The sequence below is a fragment of the Centropristis striata genome, chromosome 5 (genome assembly GCF_030273125.1).
Source record: "Centropristis striata isolate RG_2023a ecotype Rhode Island chromosome 5, C.striata_1.0, whole genome shotgun sequence".
In the NCBI taxonomy this organism is placed as follows: Eukaryota; Metazoa; Chordata; class Actinopteri; order Perciformes; family Serranidae; genus Centropristis; species Centropristis striata.
The window spans coordinates 27,999,949-28,023,896 of NC_081521.1; the positions used below are offsets into that span (position 1 = coordinate 27,999,949).

Here is a 23,948-nt window from a genome sequence, read left to right on the forward strand (position 1 = left end):
GATTACTATATTACTATTGATGATCAAAATGTTTGGATCTTCCTGTGTGCTAATAGAAGCCACTTTCTTAAAGTAGATTTGCCTCATAGTCCTCCAAACCTTAGAGCTGGGGAAATGATAACAAATTCATAACCCTGATTTAAATTTATATCTGATACTCCACATGAGGATGATTTCAAAATTTGTTGTTTTAAATGGAAAAATATGGTACACAAGATATTCAGAGTTCACCTAGATCAACACATCTGTTATTCAGACTAGTTTATCTGTCTGTCTGTATGATGTCTGCTTGGATTATTTAATATTACATTATTCAAAAACAGGAGGCTGTGCGATGGTGTCAGATAAGTTGACTACCAGCAATTCTTAAGAAAAATAATTCAGGCTGCATGCTCTCTCAAAGTTTTACTGTCAGCTTATGTGTTGATTTGTTTAATTAAATATTAAATAATAGTGAAAAATGCCCCCCACAGTGTAGCAGAACCAGTGCTGGAAAGTACATTTACTCAAGTACTGTACTTCAGCCCTTTCTTTACAAAATATAATACTATATTTAAAATATATATATAACAATCTCAGTGGGAACATTCTGCATAACAAGTACTTTTACTCTTGATATCTTAAGTACATTTTGATGCTGATACTTTTCTACTTTTACTTCAGTAAGTTTTGAATGCAGGACTTGAACTTGTATTGGAGTCATTCTGTAGTGTGGTATTAGTAATTTTACAAAAGTAAGAGATCTAAATACTTTTTCCACCATTTTTTATTTAGAGGAGAAATTAGAGACAAACAGTAAAAGTTTGACCTAAAAGATCTGATGTAAACTTCCATCAGAGTTGACTCCCTGTTTCTACTTTAACCTACCATACCACAGTAGTTGTTTGTTCAAACATCATACACAAAAGATATTTTTTTTCCCTTCCAGAATATGAGCGGAGAGGTCAGTAATTACATGTTTCCTACCTCCAGCTTTCCCCAGCACAGCATCATCCTGTTCATCCTGTTTACTCCATACAGCACAGGCTGGCAATTAAATCACTACCCTTCTGCAGGCGAGTTAGAAAGACGTTTGGTATTAAAAACATAGTTTTATTGTAAGATTACAACAGCAAGTATAAAACCCCTGGGTAAATTGAAACATCATATTATCAGTTGGAGACAGTGAAACATATATTTTAATATCACAAAGTATAGATTTTTTACTTTCATTTGTGTGTTGTGATGGTAGAAAAGCTTATTTGATTCTTCAGTTTTTTCCACCTGAAGGCAATCTGAAGCCACAAACTTGAACATACCCTGTGTATCTCTGTGGTTTGCTGCAGAGTGGGTTGAGGGTTACCTCATAATTATGACAAACAGGTATGGCAGGCAGAGATTTAGGCAGCAGCAGCACTTAGGCAAGCGGGGAGCCTGTGGATAGGCAGTGTAATTTCTCGCTCTCACCCGGGTGCCATAATTATCAATATTGTCTGTTTACAGAATGAATATTAATGCCGGCTCCTCTGTGAAGACGGAGCTTGGCGGCATCTTTAACAGTGGAATATCAGAGCAAGTGATTGACTGGGAGGTCACACACCGCTCTTATTAGATTCCGCTTTGAAATCTCCAGCTCTGACGGCCTGTCCGTGGTTGTGGGGGGCCTCGCAGCACTCCCTGCTTGTTTTCAAAAGCCTTTTCTTCTCCCCTCATTATTGAATACCCGATGACTGATTGCTAATCTGTTTATCGGACGGAAACAGAAAGAAGCTCATCCTGAAACTCGCTCATTATTTAATATGCTCTGTGCTAAATCGAGAGCTTGCAGGCTCACCGGGACTTTTTGTGGGCCATCAGCAGTTTGGAGTGTGTGTTTAGGTCTGTGTACGTGTGTGTGTGTGTGTGTGTGTGTGAAATCACACTCAGAGGGTGGTGTTTGTGTGAAGAGGAATACACAACACCAGGAGGTTCTCTTAGTCACAAAGACTTTTTTTCTCCATAGGAGTCCCAGCAAACACAAATGTTTCCCTTTGTGTTAACTGAATATAAACACATTTAGACACTTTTTGACACTGACAATATTTCCTGTCCTAACTAGTTTTCATGCTGCCTTTAGTTTTAGGAAGGAACCAAGCCATCCACTTATAATATATATCAAAGGTGTAGAGCTGAGTTTGTACCTACTCAATCAGCAATCCAATTTATAGCCACTCACAAGTTGTGATTTACCACCTTAAGTTCTAATTCCCCTTTTTTATTATTGGGTTTTTACTTTTAAGTAGCTGTAAAGTTGAATTACCGGCTCTAGTAGGACGTGCAAGACATGCATATTTGATTTTTTTCTTTCCTGGAAATGTCTTGAGGTAAATCATTAGCTGAAAAGTGATTTACTCTTCCAGGGTTTTAATGACATTTTCAGCCATTAATTTTCAAATAGGCATACCACTCTACTCCCCACATAGATTTTGTCATAAAAACATCACAGTTAGTGTTAAATTGATCACATTCAGGGTGGTAAATCAATCACTTGCACACTTATTTACATGCAGCATTGCTGTATTACTTTTACATATTACACTGTGAGTGATCATTATTTTCTGAATAATCATCAACCTCTGTCTTTTGCCAGAATCCCGACGGCGGGTGTTGGCCCTGATTGGCCTCACAACATCTACTTGACCTTCCAGTTCTATCGCTTTCCTCCAGTCACATCGCAGCAGCTCAAACTCCTGAGTGGTGACAAAGTTCAACAGAAAGCTGGTGCTCCACTTCCCTGTGTCCTGGCCTGCATCAACAAAGATGGCACTTTCAACTCTGGTAAGGATCCATCACTGCAGAATCCCATAAAACTGCTCCCTTACTCATGCCTGGGTCACATTGCCTACCTGAATAGCTTGTGTGCATCATTGAACCTTTTTATTTCAGCAGGATCCATTTCCACACTGCCGGTTCATTGTCTATATAAACAGCCCTGCAATGCATTCTGGTACAACGGCATGTTTCAGGTGTAGGGGCATCGTGTTGCATAAAGTCTTGTCTACTTAACGCAAATCAGTTGCATCCAGTGCAACTCGTACAACTATCAACTATCAGACATTAAAAAATATAAATAAATATTTATTTCAAACAATTCCTGTTTCCATTTCAAATCAAATTAATCAAATTTCAAAGGCAAACTCAATGTAGAGTGATAGGGCAGTAGCAGTAGCAACGCTGTCTATGTGGACACCACATAGACAGCGTAACTGTAATGTAACTAAGTACATTTACACAAGTACTGTTTGTAAGTATTTTGAGATAGGTGTACTTTACTTTACATTATATTTTCTGTAATTTTATACTTCTACTCCACTGCATTTTGAGGCAAATATTGTACTTTTTACTCCACTACATTCAGCTGACAGTTTTAGTTACTTTACAGGTCGAGACTTTTCAGAAATGTTTTTAGTTATTAGAATTTTTAAATTAAACATAATAACAGTTTATTAAGTGGGTAAAATGAGCCCTACCTTGAGAAAATTTTAACACCGCTTACATACAGTAAATGCATCAGTGATCATTATTTAATGATACATTCGGAATATGTATACAGAACCAGTCAAAAGTTTGGACACACCTTCTCATTCAGTGTTCTTCAGTGTTTCAACATTGTAGATTCATACTGAAGACATTAAGACTATAAAGGAACACATATGGAATTATGTAGTAAAAAATAAGTGTTAAACAAACCAGAATATGTTTTATATTTTAGATTCCTCGAAGTGGACATCTTTTGCTTTAATGACAGCTTTGCACACCTCTGTCAGATTCATGAGCTGATTACCTGGATGGTTTTCAGTTAACAGGGGCATCTTGTCAAGAGTTAAATTGTGGAATTTCTTACCTTCTTAATGTGTTGGAGACCATCAAAGCAAAAGGTTAAAGGCTACTTTGAAGAATCTAAAATAAAAAACATATTCTGGTTTGTTGGAAGTTTACATCTACGGAAGCCCTGAACCGAGATGTTCATGTTTTTTGAGATGTTATCTTGTTATTTCGAGATCATATCTCGTTATTTCAAGATAATATCTCATTATTTCGAGATAATACACATATGTAAAAAAAAATTAAGAATTAAAAAAAAAAAAACTACCAACATTTTTCGAGATAACACACCTATGTAAAAAATAGATATTATCTCGTAATAACGAGATATTATCTCGTAATTACGAGATATTATCTTGAAATAATGAGATAACATCTGAAGAAAAAAAAATGTTGGAAGATTTTTTTTTTTTTAATTCTTAATTTTTTTTTACATATGTGTATTATCTCGAAATAATGAGATATTATCTTGAAATAACAAGATATGATCTCGAAATAACAAGATAACATCCCAAAAAAATTTTCTTCACTTGCGGTTCAGGGCTTCCGTATACATCAGACCTTTAAGGTCAAACTTTTTTGTTTGCTACATAATTCCATATGTGTTCAATAAATGTCTTAAATATTAATCCACAATGTAGAAGATTTAAAAAGTAATAAAAAACATTGAATGAGAAGGTGTGTCTAAACTTTTGACTGGTACATATATAACAACCTGCGTGGGGCCATTCTGCATAACGAGTACTTGATACTTTAAGTACATTTTAATGCTGATACTTTTGTACTTTTATGCAAGTCAGTTTTGAATGCAGGACATTTACTTGTAAACCTGCTTGAGATAACTAATAGATCACAGTTAACTTGTTCAGTTATATTATCAATGCATGGTAATACATTTGAGAATGTGAACGAACAAATTCATGCAGTTTGCTAAATTCATGTCCATGTTGGAAGGTGGGGAAATGCAATTATCTTTATAAAAATGTACTTGATGCTTTGGAAAACACATATAAACCCCTGCCATTGATTACAAACAGTGTTTCAGCTGTTTATCGCTTAGAGTAGTGGAAATAAGATGGTGTGTGGTTCATTTTCCTGTTTTCTGCAGATTTACATTGTACAATCAGTGTCTACAAACTGCAAGCTCGCTCCATGATGTTCTATGACGTTCTGTGATGCTGAGGCACTTCTCTTTCAATCAGCCGAGCGGGCGCTGATTGATGTCAAGTCTATTCATGTAGCAACTAATGAAATGGAAGAGATATTACAGCTTTTGACGGAGCGTGATATTGAGCACACAAACAACCCCCCCACCCACCCACCGGCCTCCCGCCCGCCCACGCCTACCCATATTCTCCTTTCCCCAGACGCACACTCTAGTCTGAGTCTAACTCAGTCAATATTTCTCTGTCTGTCTATGCGTCTCTCTCAGTCTATCACCCAGTGTGCACTTCCACAAATCCCTACATTCAGACAGCTCCTTCTATATATTCTAAGGCGGGGAGCCTTTCCACCTGTTTGGTTTGCTCATAAAGGCTGAACTACTGAAGCTTCCCTTTCTTATTTAAAGGATGAAGCACTACGGTTATCATTTTTCATGCACAGCTGCTCTCAGTGTTTAACCAGGTAATTATTTTGTTCTGTATCAAAATCTGTTCGCTTGCTGATCGACAACAAAATAAGATTCACTTATAAATAAGAGCTCCCTTGCTTTGCCATGAAATAATAACTTGTGACATTAAATATGCTTTTTTGTATACCATTACAAGCAGATATGAGAAAGGTTTGTGAACATTTCAAAATAATCAAAATTTTTGTTTCAGTTGCTCCCAAAATTACAAGTTTCATCAATTAGATATGTTAAATTCCAAACACAGGCTGAACAAACAGTTACACAGAGGTTCTCTGAAACTGGTTATATTGGAGAGGTAGTCATTTTGTTTATTGTTGTCAGTGTTTAAACAAAAGTTATGCAACCAGGATAATAAAAGATAAAAAGGAGGGAAAAGAATGAAAGCACTAAAAGTTACTTATTAAAGCCGAAAAGTGGGACAGCTAGACACATACAGGAATATTTATAATACAATAAATATTCACTGTTATTCACTATTCACTCGGGAAAACAGGATTATAATATTATTATTTTATATTTTATTACTGAGAACTCAGGGGTTTTGTCACTACAGCCTGACTTGGTCTGGGATAACCGCCAGCTTATAGTGGCTAATATTAGCAAACGTTCGCTAAATAATGCTGTATAACTGACAATACCGTCATTTTAAGATGCAAGGATAAAATATGACTTTATTTATCCAGCAGTGGGGAAATTTAGTTGTCACAGCAGCCCAAGATACAGACACATAGATACAGAAAACAGAATAAAAAATAAGACATAGGCTATATATACATTCTATACACGTTATACGAACATTTCTGCTATTTGGCATTTATTATTAATTTACATTTTTTGTGTTTTTTGTCTGTTTCCTGAAAGTACTTTGCATTTTACAGATATTGCAAATGAGAGAAAATATATTTTAGCATGTTAAATAGATTAATAGGTTGTTGCATGTAGTTGTATGAACAAAAATGAATAAATATATTTAAATATAGGCAGAGATATACACAGTATAGTATAAGTGGTATTTGATATATAATATTGAAATATACAGAAGGCCTAATGTGGTGGGATGCAAACAGATACATTTTGCTGTTTTTATGACTCTTCTTTACTTGTTGATTTTTTTTCCCATGTCATGGATGAATATATTAATATTTTCTTTTTTTTTACAAGAATAAACAATAGAAGAAGCCAACACATTGTACCACACCAGGAGACATATGTGTGGCTTCCTCTTTGTGGTCAATTAGGTCCCCTAAAGAAAATCAACTAAGATAGTCTACTAAGAAACTAACTTAGAACAATCTTGGAAAATGAAGGGATATTTTTATATTGCCTGTGGAACAAATGTGCAAAACAAGTTTTTGATTAGCTGGTGAAGCTAATGAGCTGTATACTTTTCACAGCAGTTGGTCGAGACCAAACCAGAACATTATTATTAGACAGAATCAAGTCTTTGCTCCATGTCTGCTGGGTGGGTAAATAAGCAATTGGCTGCTAACACAATCAGCATAACTTTATAAGGAAATACTATGTCAGTGTTGTGTTTTCAGCTTGTTTTACGGTCCCCAAGTGGCGAAAAAATGTACACAAGATTGGTTAAAGATTTTGTAACTGGTGGAATGTCCCATTAAGGCAATAATCAATAGTTGTTGCTGCAATCTAGACCTTTACAACACTCAAATGTCCAATCCTCCTTCAAGAGCAGTGATAGTAACTGTGTGTACAAATGACTCAACCCCAGCCACTGTACTTTGTACTGTAGATTTAAGGTCAGGGTTGTGACTTTGCCATTACACACTGCAAACTGTCAATACTTTTAACTTCCTCTGTTGCAAATTTGAAGCCTTTCTTTTGCTTTGCTCTGGGTCATTGTGAACGTTTGTGACCCCAAAACCCCAAATCTGACTGATTTTTCAGTTGGTTTGTGAGTCTTTATGCCATGAGGCAGTACTTTCTGCTACTTCATCCATGCTACATTGTTGTGATGAGCTGTTAGTATTCAGTGTGGCCTTGAGAAAATACAAAACAAGCATTTTTTGTGTTTGTTCTTTACTTTTGTAGTAGTTTCTGCTTGAGTATCTCCTTACTCAGTGTTGTTGCTGTGTCTCCCTCTGTGAAAATGATTGCAGAGCCCTGTCCGACCCAATGACATTTATTTTGATGGGTCCATGTTTCACGTCAACTGTTGTAACGACCAGCCTCTATTGGAAAAGACAGGACAGAACACCTTAAAACCATTTCCCAATGTCATCATGTTGGTTTGGCTGGCTCTGATCAACAGAAAATACACAAATGTTTCCAGTTTCTGTCTAGTTTTGAATGCTTGAACAGTCCTTGAATGCAGTCCAAACATTCGTTGAAGTTCAGAAAAGCTTCTGATTGCTGGTCATTTTTTGTGTCTTCTCTCTGGTTCACAAGATATGGATATGGTTGATGGGCTCTTTATCTTAAGCTGACATTGACAAACAGGCTGATTATGCCAGCTATAGATAATCAATGTCAGCACCACGAGTAACAAGGCCAAATCTTTCTGCTGTGGCTCAGTTGGTCGAGCGGTCGTCCACTGATCGGAAAGTCGTGGTTCGATCCCTGACCGTGGCAGCCTACATGTCGTGGCACCGTTTAGGAGTCTGTAGTGTGGATAAAAGCGCTATATAAGTGCAGTCCATTTACCATTTGACCATTTGCTACTACAGAACTACAAGACAGTATTTGTACATGGCAAAATACTTTTGGCCAAGCCTATGGCATGGCTCTAGACCAGGCATGTCCAAACTATTCCACAAAGGGCCGTGTGGCTGCAGGTTTTCGTTCCAACCAAGCAGCAGCACACCAGACTTGACTCAGTTAATCAACTGATCTCAGTCTCAGACAGTTGATTGGTTAAACTGTGTGCTTTTGCTTGGTTGAAACGAAAACCTGCAGCCACACGGCCCTTTGTGGAATAGTTTGGACATGCCTGCTCTAGACATAACAGTGATGGTATGTCAGTGTGTGGACCACTTTGACATTCATGATGCCCAAAGAAAGAATCCTAAATGACTTTGGTGACCCTGGGACCCTGGGACTTTTCCTTTAGCGCCACTGTGAGGTTGACAAACAGGTTTTCCTGTTTTACCCACCTATTGGCACTAAATTAAGCCTAGAAAATATGGTCCTTCTTGTCAAACCCCATGTCAAAAACCTTGGTTTGATTTTTGATTCCTCCTTTACGTTTGACAAGGTAAATGCAGTTTTTTTTTTTGACAAGGTAAAAGCGGGTTTCTTTCAGCTACGCACCATCGCCAAAAAAAAGTCCTTTCTCTCATCCCAAGATCTCGAGAAGGTCACCCATGCTTTCATAACCTCACGGCTAGACTACAGCAACTCCCTGTGTACTGGTATCAGTGAGTGGTTTCTGTCCTGACTGCAGCTGGTCCAGAACGCCGCTGCCAGACTCCTGATGGGCACCCAAAAGAGATACCATATCAGCCCTATTCTGGCCTGCCTCCACTGGCTTCCAGTGCGGTTCAGAATTGACTTCAAGGTCCTCCTGTATGTCTTTAAAGGAAAAGGCCCCCTCAGGTCATCCTGTGGCTGCTGGCTGTTCCCAGATTGAAACTAAAGCTCAGGGGAGACAGCGCCTTTTTGGTCGCACCCCCCAGACTGTGGAATAACATCCCCCTCTCCATCAGATCTTTCCCCCTCTATTGAGTCTTTCAAGTCCAGGCTAGAAACTCACTATTATGCATTAGTGTTGACTAATGTCGCCATGATTTTCTTGTGTTTTTACTGCTAGTTTATGCACCTTTGAACAGCACTTTAGTCAATGTGAGTTGTTTTTAAATGTTTTTTCGAAATACATTTGACTTGACATTCTTTATTTTGAATGAAATTCATCAGCAATTTGGTGCATCCATTCAATGTCCCCTCAGGATCAATGGTAATAACTATCTTTTCATCTATTGCTAAAAATGTCAGTTTGATGAGTGACATTCCCATCAGCCTCAGCTGTACTTTGTGTTTATTTGCAAAAGTCTTCATGCTGAGATACCCAACTAAGATGTTGAACACCTGCTAAACATCAAAATGTTAGCATTGCTACTTGCATTAGCATTTAGCTCAAAGTGCAGCTTTGCCAACCTACATGCTCACAGAGCCGCTAGCATGGCTGCAGGCTCTTTGTCGAAAGAAGGAACATAACTCCATGATCACTGTATGGTTTTGCAATTTAATAAAACCAACGGTGTGGTGAATTCATAACTACTTTCACTCAATTTTCATCATCATTGTAAAGAAATCACTGTTATGACACAGTGACAAATCTACTACATTTTACAGATACTGACTACAGGCAGGAAATATAATTCCCCTTTTCCAGTAACACTTTTATAGTCTTTTGTAATCTTTTATTCCCTAATTGGACAAATGAATGTTAATATAAATCACTGAGCACATTCTTTATTGGTTGTGGTTTAAGTGATCTATTAAGATATGAATGATCCAAGTATTGTAAAAGATCAATGATCCACTGACTGCTCTCTCCTCATTTACTATGTATCTGTGTGTGCGTGCGTGCGTGCGTGCGTGCGAGCGAGACAGAGGTTGAGAGAGAATATGGAATATGTCTGAGCTTCAAAGCTGCCTCAGTTATTCAGCGTTGGGATTCTGCGTCTGCTGAGTAGAAGTTCCCCAGAAACCCATTGAATTCCTTAACCACATCCCTTTCATATCATCATTCATTCACCCATAAGGTCTCGGAAATGTCTTCTCAGGCTATCTAGTTATTTCGGAACATATCAAGACGCATGTAAAAATCCAGTCTTTTATCAGCATAAAAAGAAGATTATCCCAGGCAGGAAATCACCTCTCCACAGCAAAAGTGATCATGTGAAAACTTGAGAGCAAACTATAAAACTTTCTTTGTGCACCGATGTGTTAAATGAGTTGAGGTGTAATTCATTCATTTTCAAATTGTCGTCCCAATCATGTGAAATTATCAACTGCAGCTTTATGGGGGGGCTGAATATTACATGCATTTCAAACTTCCATATTACTTTTCCACCACACACACAAGACGGTATGTGTCTTGCAGTCATTTTATGATGCATATACCAGAAGGCATTCAGCTCCCTCACTCCCTAACTTTCTCTTTCCCACTGTGGCACTAAACAGACTGAGAAAGGAAGTGAGACACAGTTTGGCATCCTGCTGTTTACTTCATATAAGTTAGCTCACACAGCGATTTAAGTGTTCTGCTTCCACAACTGATTTCGCTAAGGCAATAGGTGTAAAGTTTTTACAATTATGCACAAGCAATTACAATGATTAAACTCTAGGTAGTAACAATTAAAAGAATTCACCAGAGAGCGAAAGAATATGCAATTTGCTCCCTTTGTAATAATTTGCATTTGGAGGCCAGAACATGAAATTTTATTTTAAAGGCAGCAGTGGGGCATGCTGGTTGTTTTGTGTAGCCAGAGGTAGCAACAGATCAATATATGACCTCTGCTATTTTTAGCATTTATTTGCCAGGGATGGGAATAATCCTGCATATGCCCGACACAGCCAGGGTCCACCCACACTGTTTTCATTTGCCTGTTGATTAGAACTGTTCTCAGGACTGTGTTGGCGTGTATAAAGTATTCGTGATTGGCATGTTTGTGACTTTTGGTTGGTTTTGTTCCATCTATTAATTTAGATTGAACACCAGGCCACTTTCAGCCTTGTGCCACAAAGGAACGCTTAAAAGGCGTTAAATTATTTATATATATAATTTAATATTGGGGAAACTTTACGCAGTGCAAAACAAACACTGATCTTCATAACCCCTCGACAAATAATCCCATTTTTCAGATAGTTTTTGTCCCCAGCAGTCAAATAGAAATGTCTCTGACATTATACAAACACACTTTCTGGAGAAAAAACTGGAAAATAACAAATTTATATAATACAACTCTTATATAACTTTTGCTGTTTTGTCACAATACCTTCCTGCTTTAGCTAAATGAAACTAGATTATTCTCTTATGTCATTTGCAACAATATTAACTGCATGGCAAGCACCCTAACTGACACAGATGGGAATTTGATAATACGAGCTAATTGAGAGCAAAAGTCATAAAATCCCCCACTGATATATATATGAGCTGATATTATATGCCAACAGTTAACATTCCAGCGGTGAAAACGACTGTCTTTGCCAGCTAAAAATGTCAAACTCTCTGAATGATTTTTAAATTGCTCTTTGCAAATATCAAGGTGAGAGACACAGTTTCAGTCTCCAACTTTGCTTCTATGAAACATTTCTACATTCTTGCAAATGCTTTGACCAACAAAATATCAATGTGTGGACAGTTTGGGTTACGTACTGCAAAATGTACATGCATTAATCTTTAAATGTTGTGGATTACCTTTAGGTGGCCCTGTAGAAAACCATCAATAATTTCAAAATAAATCTCAAAATGTGCATCATATCTCTGATATAGCCATGAGAAACCTTAAATTGCCAGCATGTGTGTGTTTTGAACCGAAAGACCTGCAGATATATTGGTAAATGTAGCATTTTAGTCCGGCGTCATGCTCTGGTTTGCGTTAGTCCCCACATCTCGCTGTACACTCTGTGCACTGTGCATCCTGACTGTTTTCTCTGCCTGCAGCCTTCACAGCGTTGTTGAGAGTTGTTGATCCCCGGCAGGATTTTCAGCCCGCCTGGCCTGCTGTGCACACACAAGGCAGGCCGACCAGGTTAGGCGATGGATGGGGGGGGGGTTCTGCTGGGTGCCGCTCCTCGTCTGCAAAAACTAGCTGCATACACACACACATACACACACAACCCAGTACAACCCTTGGGCCAGATCTGTCAGCTCTTCCCCGCTTGTGAGCACAGACACACATAGCACATTCTCTCTCTCTCTCTCTCTGCCGCTCTCCCTCTGTGCTCCCATTGCCACCCGTCCACTGCACACAAGCCCAGAGCATGCTGGGAGAATTAATGGTCCAAGTGGAGAGAGTTGGCGGGTGGTTGGGGAGAGAGGAGGGTAGAGGGGGAGGTGAAGGAGTCTGTATAGGTTAGATGAAAGGAAAAGGAGTTCCAAAGCAGCAACCGAATATCAAGACTACCTGTGTCTTTGTCTTTCTTCCCCTGTTTCTTTCTCTTTCTCTTGAACACTGTCAACAAGTCTGTAATGGCCCTTGGGTTAAAATCTTCCATCATTGTTACTGTTGTCTACATTAGATGAAATGGAGGTTCCCCTTGTCAGTGTGTTTTTGTTGTTTTTTCAGATATCTGATCAGAAAAACCACTCCAGCGTGGGTGGATTTTACTCAGCAGTCTGTGAACCTTTTAATGTAACCTACCACAACTCACTGTAATGAGCTGCAACCCACCCAGACGAACTGTCTTTTGCCTTTCACTGCAGAGTGTCTAATGGTGGTCTACAATGCTGTGTCTGAGGCTTTGCTGCTTTGATAAAAAGAAAGCAGAACACCACAGTATGTGATCTAATTAGTTCAATCTAAAATTAAGTTTTGAGCATATAAACCCAAACAGGTCATATGACCCCATAGGTCATTTTCTCCTACGCTCTCATACATACAACCCATGTTTCCTTAATTAGTGTGCTTACCGGTGCCAGGAGATCAGCAGATAATATTACTGTCGCAGTTTTAAAAACGTGAGTAGATTAGGAGAACATAATTATGTAGCTAAGTTTAAGAAAGAGTTTAAGGCTGAGAAAAAGACAGTTTGAGGCAATACAACTACTGCCGAACATGAGGTGGTTACGTAAGAAAACATAACGTAGAATGTGGCGTAGCTGTGCACAGGCTACTCTTTGTTAAATCTTAATTAACTCTGTTAAAGTTAAATTATGTAAATTAAAATGGGTTCAGGGCTACACTTCCTCCCACATTCCAAAAACATGCACTTAGGTTTATTTGGTGACTCTGAATTACCCATAGGAGTGAACGATAGCATTAACAATTGTCTGTGTTAACATGTCAGCCCTGTGATTGTCTGGCGACCCATCCAGGGTGTACCCCATTTCCCCCACGACCCGAGTGCAGATAAGCGGTTAAGGATAATGAATAGATGAAAATGGGTTCACTGGGGATATGAGCTCCCGGATGAAAGTCCTGTGTTTGTTTAGCTTCCATTCTTACAGTCTCACTAGAGGTCGCTGCTTTACAAAATGTGGGTCGTAATGCTGTACAAACGACACGTGGAATCGCTTTTTGGGGGTGAGGCTGGTCTCGTAATTGCATTCTTCACATGTGTTACTATATAATCTAAGCTCAAAGATATCTCACAGGAGCAGACATCACCTGTCTGTGAACACCGGACCATAACCAGTCACACTGACACACACAGAGCACCACCTGCTCTCACATAACTTAAGTTCTACACTAGTAAGGGTTTTTAAAGCTTCGATTATTTTCTGACACAAAACAAAGCTGAATTCACGAGATGAGAAGTCCTTAAAATGCTCAGGAAAATAATTACAATTTGGATGTAGGACTGGGCAATATGATATCCAATATATCATTGAAATTATATTAAAATGTCCATTGTACTGTATGTATGTTTATATGTCTTTCCTATCAAAATGTTGAAAAAAACCAGCAGCTGAACTATGTTCCAGCAACATTCAATTATTTGGACTACACCTTATATTGTAATCCATGACTGAACTATACAGGCTTCTGCTTACATGACGTGTGGAGTAAACAAAAAATACTGAATGAAAAACTATTAATTCATTGAAGTACCGTGAAAACATGCAATGTCATGATATATATCTTTATCCTGTATTGAACCATATTTCCCAGCTCTTAGGGGAGGCAAAATGGGCAAACTTCATCTGCTGATGAAGCTCATTTGATATGATCGACAGCTCCATAACAGCTGCTAAATGGAGCGTGTTGGTAGAGTGTTTTTTAAAATTCAGGTACTCATTAGACTAATAGCAAATTCATTAATCTATCCATCACTTGAAAGTGTCAAAAGTTTAACTTAAAATTAAACTTAAAGTGATCTTGGCTGTGTGTGTGTGTGTGTGTGTGTGTGTGTGTATTTGAAAAAGGAAATTTTATCTAAAAGTTTTCTATCCGTTCATGTGTGAAGAGAGTTAGAGGGGCTGGTCTCTTTAACACAGCAGGGCTGTCACCAAAGGTCCTCATTACTCCACTTCTATCCAGCCAGTTGCTTCTCCGCACGTTCAACTCGTGGGGATAAAGTCAGCATGGGGGCTTTGATACGAAGTCTGAGGCGTGCTGTGGGGGAGAATTCTGGTAGTCGAGTTGGCACACAGACCCACACTAACACCTTTAATACACACGCATCGTAATATTAACACGGCCCTGCAGGGTTGGGTTCGGCTTCGGCTGACTGATTGTACCCACTCACCAGCTGAGTTGGATCACTGATGGGGTCAGTTTCATTTGAACTGTTCGGAGTTAGAGGATGAGACAGATTTCAAGTCGGTGCATGGCTGAGCCGTCTCTGGAGAGTCACAGGGCACCCGTTTTACATTCTCAAAATCAATCTGGAGTTTTACGCTGATCAGAATGAAGTGGCTGGTGTGTGTCCCTGCATGTGACCTCACAAGAGTGGACAAAATAAAAAATGGCCAACGAAAAATACTACATATCGAGAGAGAGTTACAACCACCCATTGAACAGCTTTAGTCTTCAAACTCTGTGTATAGTATTTTCTTCAAAAAGAAAACAAAACATTTTTCTTCCGAGTGCTGAAGAGGGGCATCTGCTCCTCTTAAGGGTCCATTGTAGAAGTGCTGATTTAAGCCACGTCTTCATCCCACTGTTCATAAAATCACTCTTGAGGTTTTCTGGCCACGTTAGGCACCATTATCATCTTGAATTATGGGAACCCTAGGGTGCTTCTGATTCTGTGAAATGGCCTCATACTCCCTGGTTATAGTACTCCCATGCAGTGCAATCATCACACCTAATGACTCCCAGTGGATGGCTGCTGCACCAGTTCAGATCTGTCCACGAGCTTGACAGCTGCTTACGGATATTATGGCTGATCCTCTAAATTCAAAGCCATCTGGATGGAAGCGAAAGGCTAAAATAACGATCAGATGGGCCACTTTTTCTCCAGGTTGTTATCAGTGGAGACATAAATACACTGGTTTAGTGTTTCAGATTATGCAGTACCTTTCGGGGGTTTTGTCTCAGTTTGCCATTGCATCCGTATATCATAGAAATGGGCAACAAATTTAAGAATGAGTTAGTCTTGTATTAAGACGATTATTTGGTTAATAATGGCACAAAACAACGAAAGGGAAACCTTCCCAATTGAGAAGATGGAAAGGGGTATGTTTGGATAAAACAAATGCCTTAAATGATTCATATGTTAAAACATATTTTTTAGTCAACCAGTTAATTCATGAAACAGCTAATTGGTTCAGCTTTATATCCTTGGGCTTGGAGATTATTGCTCTAACCAATTCCAAATAGGGTTGGGCCAATGGACGATGCAATCACCCCAACATCATGATTGAAAAGCCCCCATCCCCTGTCTGTGCCAACTCATTCATTGCATATTTTAAAAGTAGTTTGCCAACGCTGCCAAGATTGTTTTTTGTGAGTGCAGCTAAAGGTGAAGACTAGGACTGTCACTTATTCCCAGAATCAAGTATGAACGAATCCAGAATAAAGGACAATATGTTCGAACCAATTCAAATGTAGGCAAAGGCACTTATTACAGTCGATGTAATGCACTCATTTCCACCATTACATTCTTTTATTTGTATTGGTGGATATAGCTCGTGTAGTTACTTTTGTGCCCATGTCATTTGTGACCCAGATGCTAGTTGAAGAAATAATAATTCAACTGTAAGGGTTGTAATCTCTGTCAGTCATCTTATCTTAACCAATACAGCTGCACCGATCTTTTCAGAACTCTCAACACCCACACAGGATAAATTAATTGAAAGGTGCAATAAAACGGACATATGCAATACAATCGATATGTGCAAAACATTCAATCTACCTCATCTATAAATTATAGCATTTTCAGTAGCCATTTATTTAGTTTTATAATTATTTATTACATCACATGTCCTTGTTCTTGTTTTTGTCCTTGTTTAGCTCGGTATTTTTTAAATGTTTTTACTCATGCTGTTTTGTTTTGTTTTGTGTTATGATTGTCAACTATGCACCTTATACAGGGGCACTTTCAATTTCGTTGTAAAGTGAACTATATAATGACAATAAAGACTATTTGATTTGATTTGATTTGACAGCTGCACCGATCTTCCATTTTTCTATTAAAAAAAATTTGTGGATGTAGCTAGGCAGCTAGTTATGTTGGAAGATGATGTCCTCCTCATTCTTATCCTGTCTAGCAATTGCTCAATGGTTGAATGTATCTCCATCTTTAGGAAACAGCCGTCATCCACCATAACTTCACATATTTTAATCAAATCATTATTTTTCACACTGTATGTGTCTTTCATTCCATACTGAAGTCTCCTCTCTCCTTGTCCAGGCTCTCAAGGCTCTCCAGGTCTGCAGGTGCAGTTCAGAGTAGATGAGGGTTTCTTAAAGCCAGGAGAGAATCGCTGGTTCCTGCGCTACCTGGCTCTCCACACCATGCACATCGACATCTGGGACAGCGACTCATTGCTCCTCATAGGTTCTACTGCCATCGAGCTCAAGGTAAAACACTGAGGTCCCCTTATGACTCAAATGTGCCAAGATGAAAGTGATCAATTGTGATTACCAGCTGTAGTTTTACTTGCAAACCTTTCTTCACAAGAACTTCACACAATTAAAGATAAATTTAAGTTTTGTTAAAAATAAAAAACCCACCTTGATTACGCATGCATTGTGAACTCGTGACACACCTTCGTCGCTACGCAGTACATCTGTCTGATTCATGCAGCGCTCGCACTATGTTTTAACACATTTAATTGAGTGAACAAGCCACTGCAGAGAAAACTGCTTCTGATAATAGAATGTCAAATACAAAAACAGTTCACTATTCTGTACATTATCCAAAACAGCCATTTCCTAAGAGTTGTTATAAATGGTTTAACTCTGTGTCTACTGGGACCACAACAAATACAGTTAATCTTAATTTATAAGTTGTGCAAATGTTGTGGTAGTTCAACAAATCCAGTACTATCATGTGTTGGTCCCTCTGTACTCCATGTTCAATAATTTGATCAAAGCACGTTTCCTTTCTACTTTAATCTCTAAAGAATAAACCAACCACACATTAAAGGCTTTTTAATGTTGGTCTTTTTAACGTTTTTTATTGATTGGACAGAAACTTTCTTGTCAGTTTTGATGTGCAATTGATTTGTTTTGCAACTTGGTGAAATTTGTAAAAGTAATATTAAGGAAGTAATTTACAACTTTGCAAAGCTGCTTTGACCTTATTTAGCTAGAGCAGACTCAAACTCACATTCCACGTGTATATGTGCTTTATTTTCTTTCTAGTCTGTCTTTATTAAACACGCCTTGATAAGCACATTTGTATCTATATTTCTTTTCTTGTACCCTATTTTTGCCTCCCCAGTATATGTTGCGACAGGGTAAATCAGCAGTCCAGGCCCTTCACGAGGTGGAGGTGCTGACCACAGATTACGTGGGACAGGACACCCTACTGATGAGCACAGATTTGGGCCGACAATCAGCCCTCAGCCCCATGACGGTTCACACCATTATCAGGGGACGGCTGCATGTACGCACAGGCAGCATAGGTAAGCACCGCAAGACCTTTTCTGTGACACTGAACTGTTGAAGTACTACTTTGTTTGCCAGATACTGACACACGCATGACTAACATCAACACATAATATTAACACATGGACGGATCAATCAAACAACTTTCTTAAGTGTGACAAAATGATCTCAAGGTCCACCTACTAGTTTTTTTTTTACAAGATTTGGAATTGGGAACTGGTTCCAAATTGTTCGAGCCCTCAGAATCCACTGCCTCCGAGCTTATCAGTTCCTTTTATTGGTGCCGGCACGTTTTCCACACAGTTGTGCAAGGCAAAACAATCATATATGTCAATTCATGCATATTCACCATATACTGTATAAACCGGGAGAGACCATATTTGGGTGAGTGTATCTAAAAATAAACTCTTCATGCTAACAAAAAAATGTACTTTAAAAATGAACAGCTGACTCCCTGGAGTATCTTTTTGTACAATGGGATGCTGAACAAGACATTTTTAAATGACCAAAATGTTCAAATAGACTTTCATGAACTGAAAACAAACAGTGTAAGGGTCAAAGTTCTGAGACTAAAACACTACAAACAGCTATTTAGATGTACACAGTGCTGTGAATACGCATTGTTTTGTTTTGCTCCTATCCTGATTGACAGCTTGCCGTGTTAGCAACCTGTTAATCAAAGATAGCCACCCCCCAAAATATAAGCTTCTTTTTCATCTATTTTCTTCTAAATGGGAACATTATTTACGCAATTAACATCATATTGTGAGAAAATCAAATCAATTAAAATCAAGTGAGAAGTCATCTCATTCTGTATTGAGATAGATAGGACCGGAGTTCTTTTGCAACCTCCGTTGGTGACCCCTGTTGGATTTTTGAAAAAATGCAGGCTTAAGGCACTTTGATGTTTGCTAAACTGCTTAGGTCAAGAGGTTGCTGCTTGGTATACTCTGGTGGAAACGTCCAACACGAAGTCGTCATGGTGGACAGGAAGAAATGGTCCAAAGCATGGCTTCATTTCAGAAAGAAAGATCACAACAGTGCTGCTTGAAATGTCCTTTTCAACCCCAGTCCCAAAGACGTAGGAAAATAAAAACAGTGCATCAAATTCAGACTTTAAAGTTTTTATTTACAAAAAAAACCAAAATGTTTATTAGTTTGAACACAAATTACACTGTCTTTGTTCAGATTTTAATTGAATATATATCACAAAGGATTAGCAGATTATAGAATTCAGTTTTACTTACGTTTTGGACAACATCCCAACTATCTCCAGCAATATGCTGAAAGATCTTTCTATGCAACATGGGCTAAAATTCCAGGAGTACCACGTATTTGACACTCTTCACACGAGTGCCACTGCTTCCCAAGGGAGTCGATACAAGGCTGAACTGAAGGCTACTTTCATCTCACACACAAAAACGATCAGGAATCAATAAGGAAATCGATAAAGAAACAGACTGATAAGCAGAATTGATAATGGCATTGGTTTCAATAATATCTAATGAAGTCCCATCCCAAGCCTTTTTAGAGCTTTCAACACCACCACTTGTTATTCACCAGTGAATGGAACTGGCTCATGTATGTTATTATGTGATATCACTTCATATTGATCTCAAGGCCGAGCATAAATGTCCATGCTCAACATCTTTAGACTGACCTATAAACTGACCTGTATTACCTAATTGTGCTGGTTGTACGTCATTGTTAATGGATATGTGTGAGAGCTCTTAGATATTGTGTACCTACAGTAGATAATGTTCTAGGGTCTGATGAATGAGCATAAGATGCTGTATGGTAAATGCACTTTTATGGCGCACTGAAGTATTTCTTAAGAATTCATCTGACCAGTGAGATTGTTTTCTCCAACTGTGTGTTGCTGTAAGCACAAAGTCTTATGGAGAGACTCAAATCAAATAGAGTAAATCTAGTACTGCCCCCCTTGGGACACAGAAGAGGGTTGGAGGGTTTCCATCCCCAAAACATCAAGGTAAATGCAAGAAAGCCAGGAAATTGTACTTGTTCTAGCTTTCAGAAGAAAATCCAGTTTCAATATCACCCGAATCTCCTTCTACCTCTGAAATATTTACAAGTGTTTTATATTCAGGTCATATTCCATTTGGAGCCTCAGATTATGAAGTAATGTTGTCTGTTTACTTTTATTGATGTGTAGAGTTGGGAAATGACAGTGAATCCCCAGGGCGGCTGCTGCTCTTGAAAGTTTCTATTTTCTGGTGTAGGTGTGCAGGCTCACAATGCAAACACTGTGCCAAAGCGAAATATCTTGATGTGATAGTTCCACTCCGTCAAGCAACTGAGCACCTTTCCTCTTTCCCCTTTCACACTCATCCAATTTGGGCCCTGGTGTGCCCCCCTGGCGGTGCGATGGCAGCTGACGATAGCTTCGGTGCCATTAATCAACTACTGAAACGATACTCCCTCTCATAAACAATGCATCATTCTCCGGGCCTCAGAAACTCTGCCATTGTTGGGGCTAAATATGCCAGCACTTATCACTCAAAGCAGGTTGAGAGCACAGTGGGTTATTGGGTGTGCTGCGAATGGAAGGGGGAGGGATGTGTCTGGCATGTAAATTCCAATCAAGGCTCAGATATCCATCAGGCGCCCTGGCCGACAGTCAGAATCAATTTGGGGAGAGAGGACTCGCAAGCACTTTTCTTTGTTTCTGCTTCCATCTGTCGCTGCCTCTCTCACATTCACACTTCTCTCTTCGCTCTTTATCAATGTCTTCCTGTTTTCTTCTATTCATCCATTTACCTCTTGCCCGTCCATCACACGCTCTCTCTTCCATCCTCTATCTGCCAGTTTGTTTTCTCCTCTCACCTCTCCTATATCCTCTGTCTGTCTCAAGCTGTAATAAATAAGCACTCTTATTTGGTGGGTGGTAAAGGATTGGAAGCTCGGTCATTAATGCTCAAGAATCAGAAGTTAGTCACGATACGATGATGGATTTGCTGTATGAAGACTTTGACAGAGATCTCACGCACACACACACACACACACACACACACACACACACAAGCATGTGTGCATATCAAATCGCTCACACATGCCAGAAATGCATGCAGTCATGCATGCATGCATGCAGACTTATAGACAGACAGGTGTGGCAGAGCATGGACAGCTTGTGTGATGAGGCGGGGTGGCAGAAATGAGAGGCGGACAGGTAGAGTATATCACTGACATCATGTGTGAAGCCTGTAACTCCAGTTTTTGGTGATTTTCAAATTCAATAGAAGGATTACATGGCTCCTCCATGGATTGGAAAAAAAAAACTACTCCCCTTAAATCCCTACTGGATGGACTCAAAAATGTACTCTGTGGCAGTGTTGAATGGCAGGCTATATTTCTGTGTTGACAGTGTGCAGATACAGTTCCTGGATTTCAGCTCGAGAGGTGAAGGAAGGTTGCTTGAAAATGGTTGATCACACAGAGAACGAAAGAAAAGGAAAAAATGTGTGGCAGTGTGACAGGAACGGCTGCTAAAGCAGGGAAAAAAATTCAGTGAGGATGAAATGTGTTTTTGTTGTGAGTATTTTGTTCATTAAGAATAATGTTCTGATTTAATTTTAGTCATACATTGTTATATAACCTCCATTACAAAAAATGTAGGGACATTTCTGAAACAGAATGCGATAATTTGCTAATCCTTTGTGACGTACCCTACTGCTCAAAAGTTTGGGGGCCACTTAAAAATGTCCTTATTTCTGAAAGAAAAGCACAATTTAAAAAAAAATTAAAATAACAGACATAGAGTCTAGAGGCATTGTCAATGTGGTAAATGACTATTATAGCTGGAAATGCTGATTTTCTTATGAAATATCTATTATATTTTGTCAGCAACCATCACTCGTGTTCCAGTGGCACATTGTGTTATGCTGGGCTTACACCAAACGATTTTCACAGTCCCAGACTAAAAACTGAAAGTCTTTAGTAAATCTAGGAGTCTTACTGGAGTCACAGCGCGCTCCCGTCATCCCGATCGTTAAGTGTAAGGTAGTAATCGGCGCTGTTTCTTATCAGTCTTTTCCTAATCTTGGGTTTGCGATCATATCAAATGTGTTTGATATTATAGCAAGTCGCAATGACGTAACACAATCAACAACCAATAGATGAGCGGGTCCAGACCGGCAGTAAAACCACTTCGACAGGAAAAAGTAACATCACAATAATGTCAGAAAACTCAATCCTAAATACAAATATAGAGATGTAATATATTTATGGCCACAAGCGGGATTTTGGGGGCGCTGTTTCTTAGTAAAAAGAACAGTAAGCAGACCCAGTTAAAATGTATAAATAAATGTATACATAAATGAGTAATAAATAATTGATGATGAATGTGTGATTAACTAAATGAAAGTTGATAGAGCTGATAAGTATAATTATTCAATTAAACAAATAATTAAATAGGACATAAATGTATATCATGAATTCTTTTCTACAGTTTCCTTTCCTTTATTCTTCCTTATATCTATTTTACTGTAAAAAAGTCAACTTTTCATGTCAGAAAAACAGAAACCCCTTTTCAGCTTTGTGAGGGGCATTTTGTGGCGTCTTCTCCTCTTCTTTTTGTTGCTTTTTTTCAACACAAACCACTGCACACACAAAAATTGCATGGTAGGTAAAAAATGCTAAAGGAAATCTAGTTGTAGTCTTGTAAATAGTGATCCTGCAAGATTCACAGTCTTTGTAGAATCTCAGTCTGAGACTAGGCTGGGACTAAAAACTCTCAACAGTTGTCTTTAGATGTGAGCAGATGTGAGCTGATAGTTTTGCAGGAGTCTTTCCAAATCTTTTCAAAGTCTTCTGGTGTATAGGTAGCATTAATCCACGTTTATAGTGTTGAAAGGCTCATTGATCATTAAAACACCTGAGCATTATGTTAGCACAGCTGGAAACTGTTTTGTGCTGATTTGAGAAGCAATACAATGATCCTTCCTCAGGCTGGTTGAGTATCTAGAGGTAAAGTTGCAAATTTGTACAGGCTAAAATAAATATTTCGACCACTGTCAATATATGTTTATTTCATTTTGTAACATATTTCATGAATAAAACAGTTTATTTTCATGGAAAGTTCTAGGTAACTCCAAACTTTTGAGCGCTAGTGTATATTCAATTCAAAGTGCTATTCATTTAACCTCTAAAAACCCACCTGCCTGCCAGAGGGTAAGGGGTAGGCTTAGACCAAAGCACATACTGCTGAAGGTTTTACTTTCCAAACAAAAACTTTTCTTTTGTTTTTATTAATTTTTTTCCGGTTGCTTTGAAATTGCCTATAAATTGCTGTTAAGCTACTGTCAATGAAACTCAACAAAGTGTGTACACATTTTTAATGTCAAACGGCTTCCAGTGACTCTCAGGGCCTATCCCATTCCTGATAGACTTTTAATTAAAAATAATAAACCCATGAAGTGTTGAATTTCAGAAACAGTTGGTCAGAAAAGTTGTGTGACGCTAAGGAGAAAAGTAAAGTTCAAGCCCTGACTTAAAGTTGTGGCAGTTTTCAGGAAAAGGCAAAGAAAAAAAATGAAAATGCAGCCCTCCTCCTGCAGCTCTCCCCTTTCTCACCTAAGTCCCTCCCACCAGAGTAGTATGGGCATATGCAAGTGCCTCAAACAGTAACTTGTACGAAAATGATTCAATCATTTCAGTCATCCCGATAGTAATTCTGATCCTTATCGGCAATTCTATTACCACCTGGTTTTTATTACAAAGCTGTAAGCCTGTAAAGCTCTTTCAGACATACATGACAGACTGTGATTCGA

The 23,948-nt window shown here is 38.7% G+C and overlaps 1 protein-coding gene across 1 annotated transcript in view; it reads left to right on the forward strand.

Annotated features, from left to right (window-relative positions):
* nphp4 (nephronophthisis 4) overlaps positions 1 to 23,948 on the forward strand; it is a 206,501-nt gene that overhangs the window by 139,344 nt on the left and 43,209 nt on the right. The window contains exons 15-17 of the mRNA XM_059333949.1: positions 2,609 to 2,796; positions 16,961 to 17,130; positions 17,996 to 18,179. Coding sequence (XP_059189932.1) covers positions 2,609 to 2,796; positions 16,961 to 17,130; positions 17,996 to 18,179 — 542 coding nt within the window. The remainder of the gene's footprint in view (positions 1 to 2,608; positions 2,797 to 16,960; positions 17,131 to 17,995; positions 18,180 to 23,948) is intronic.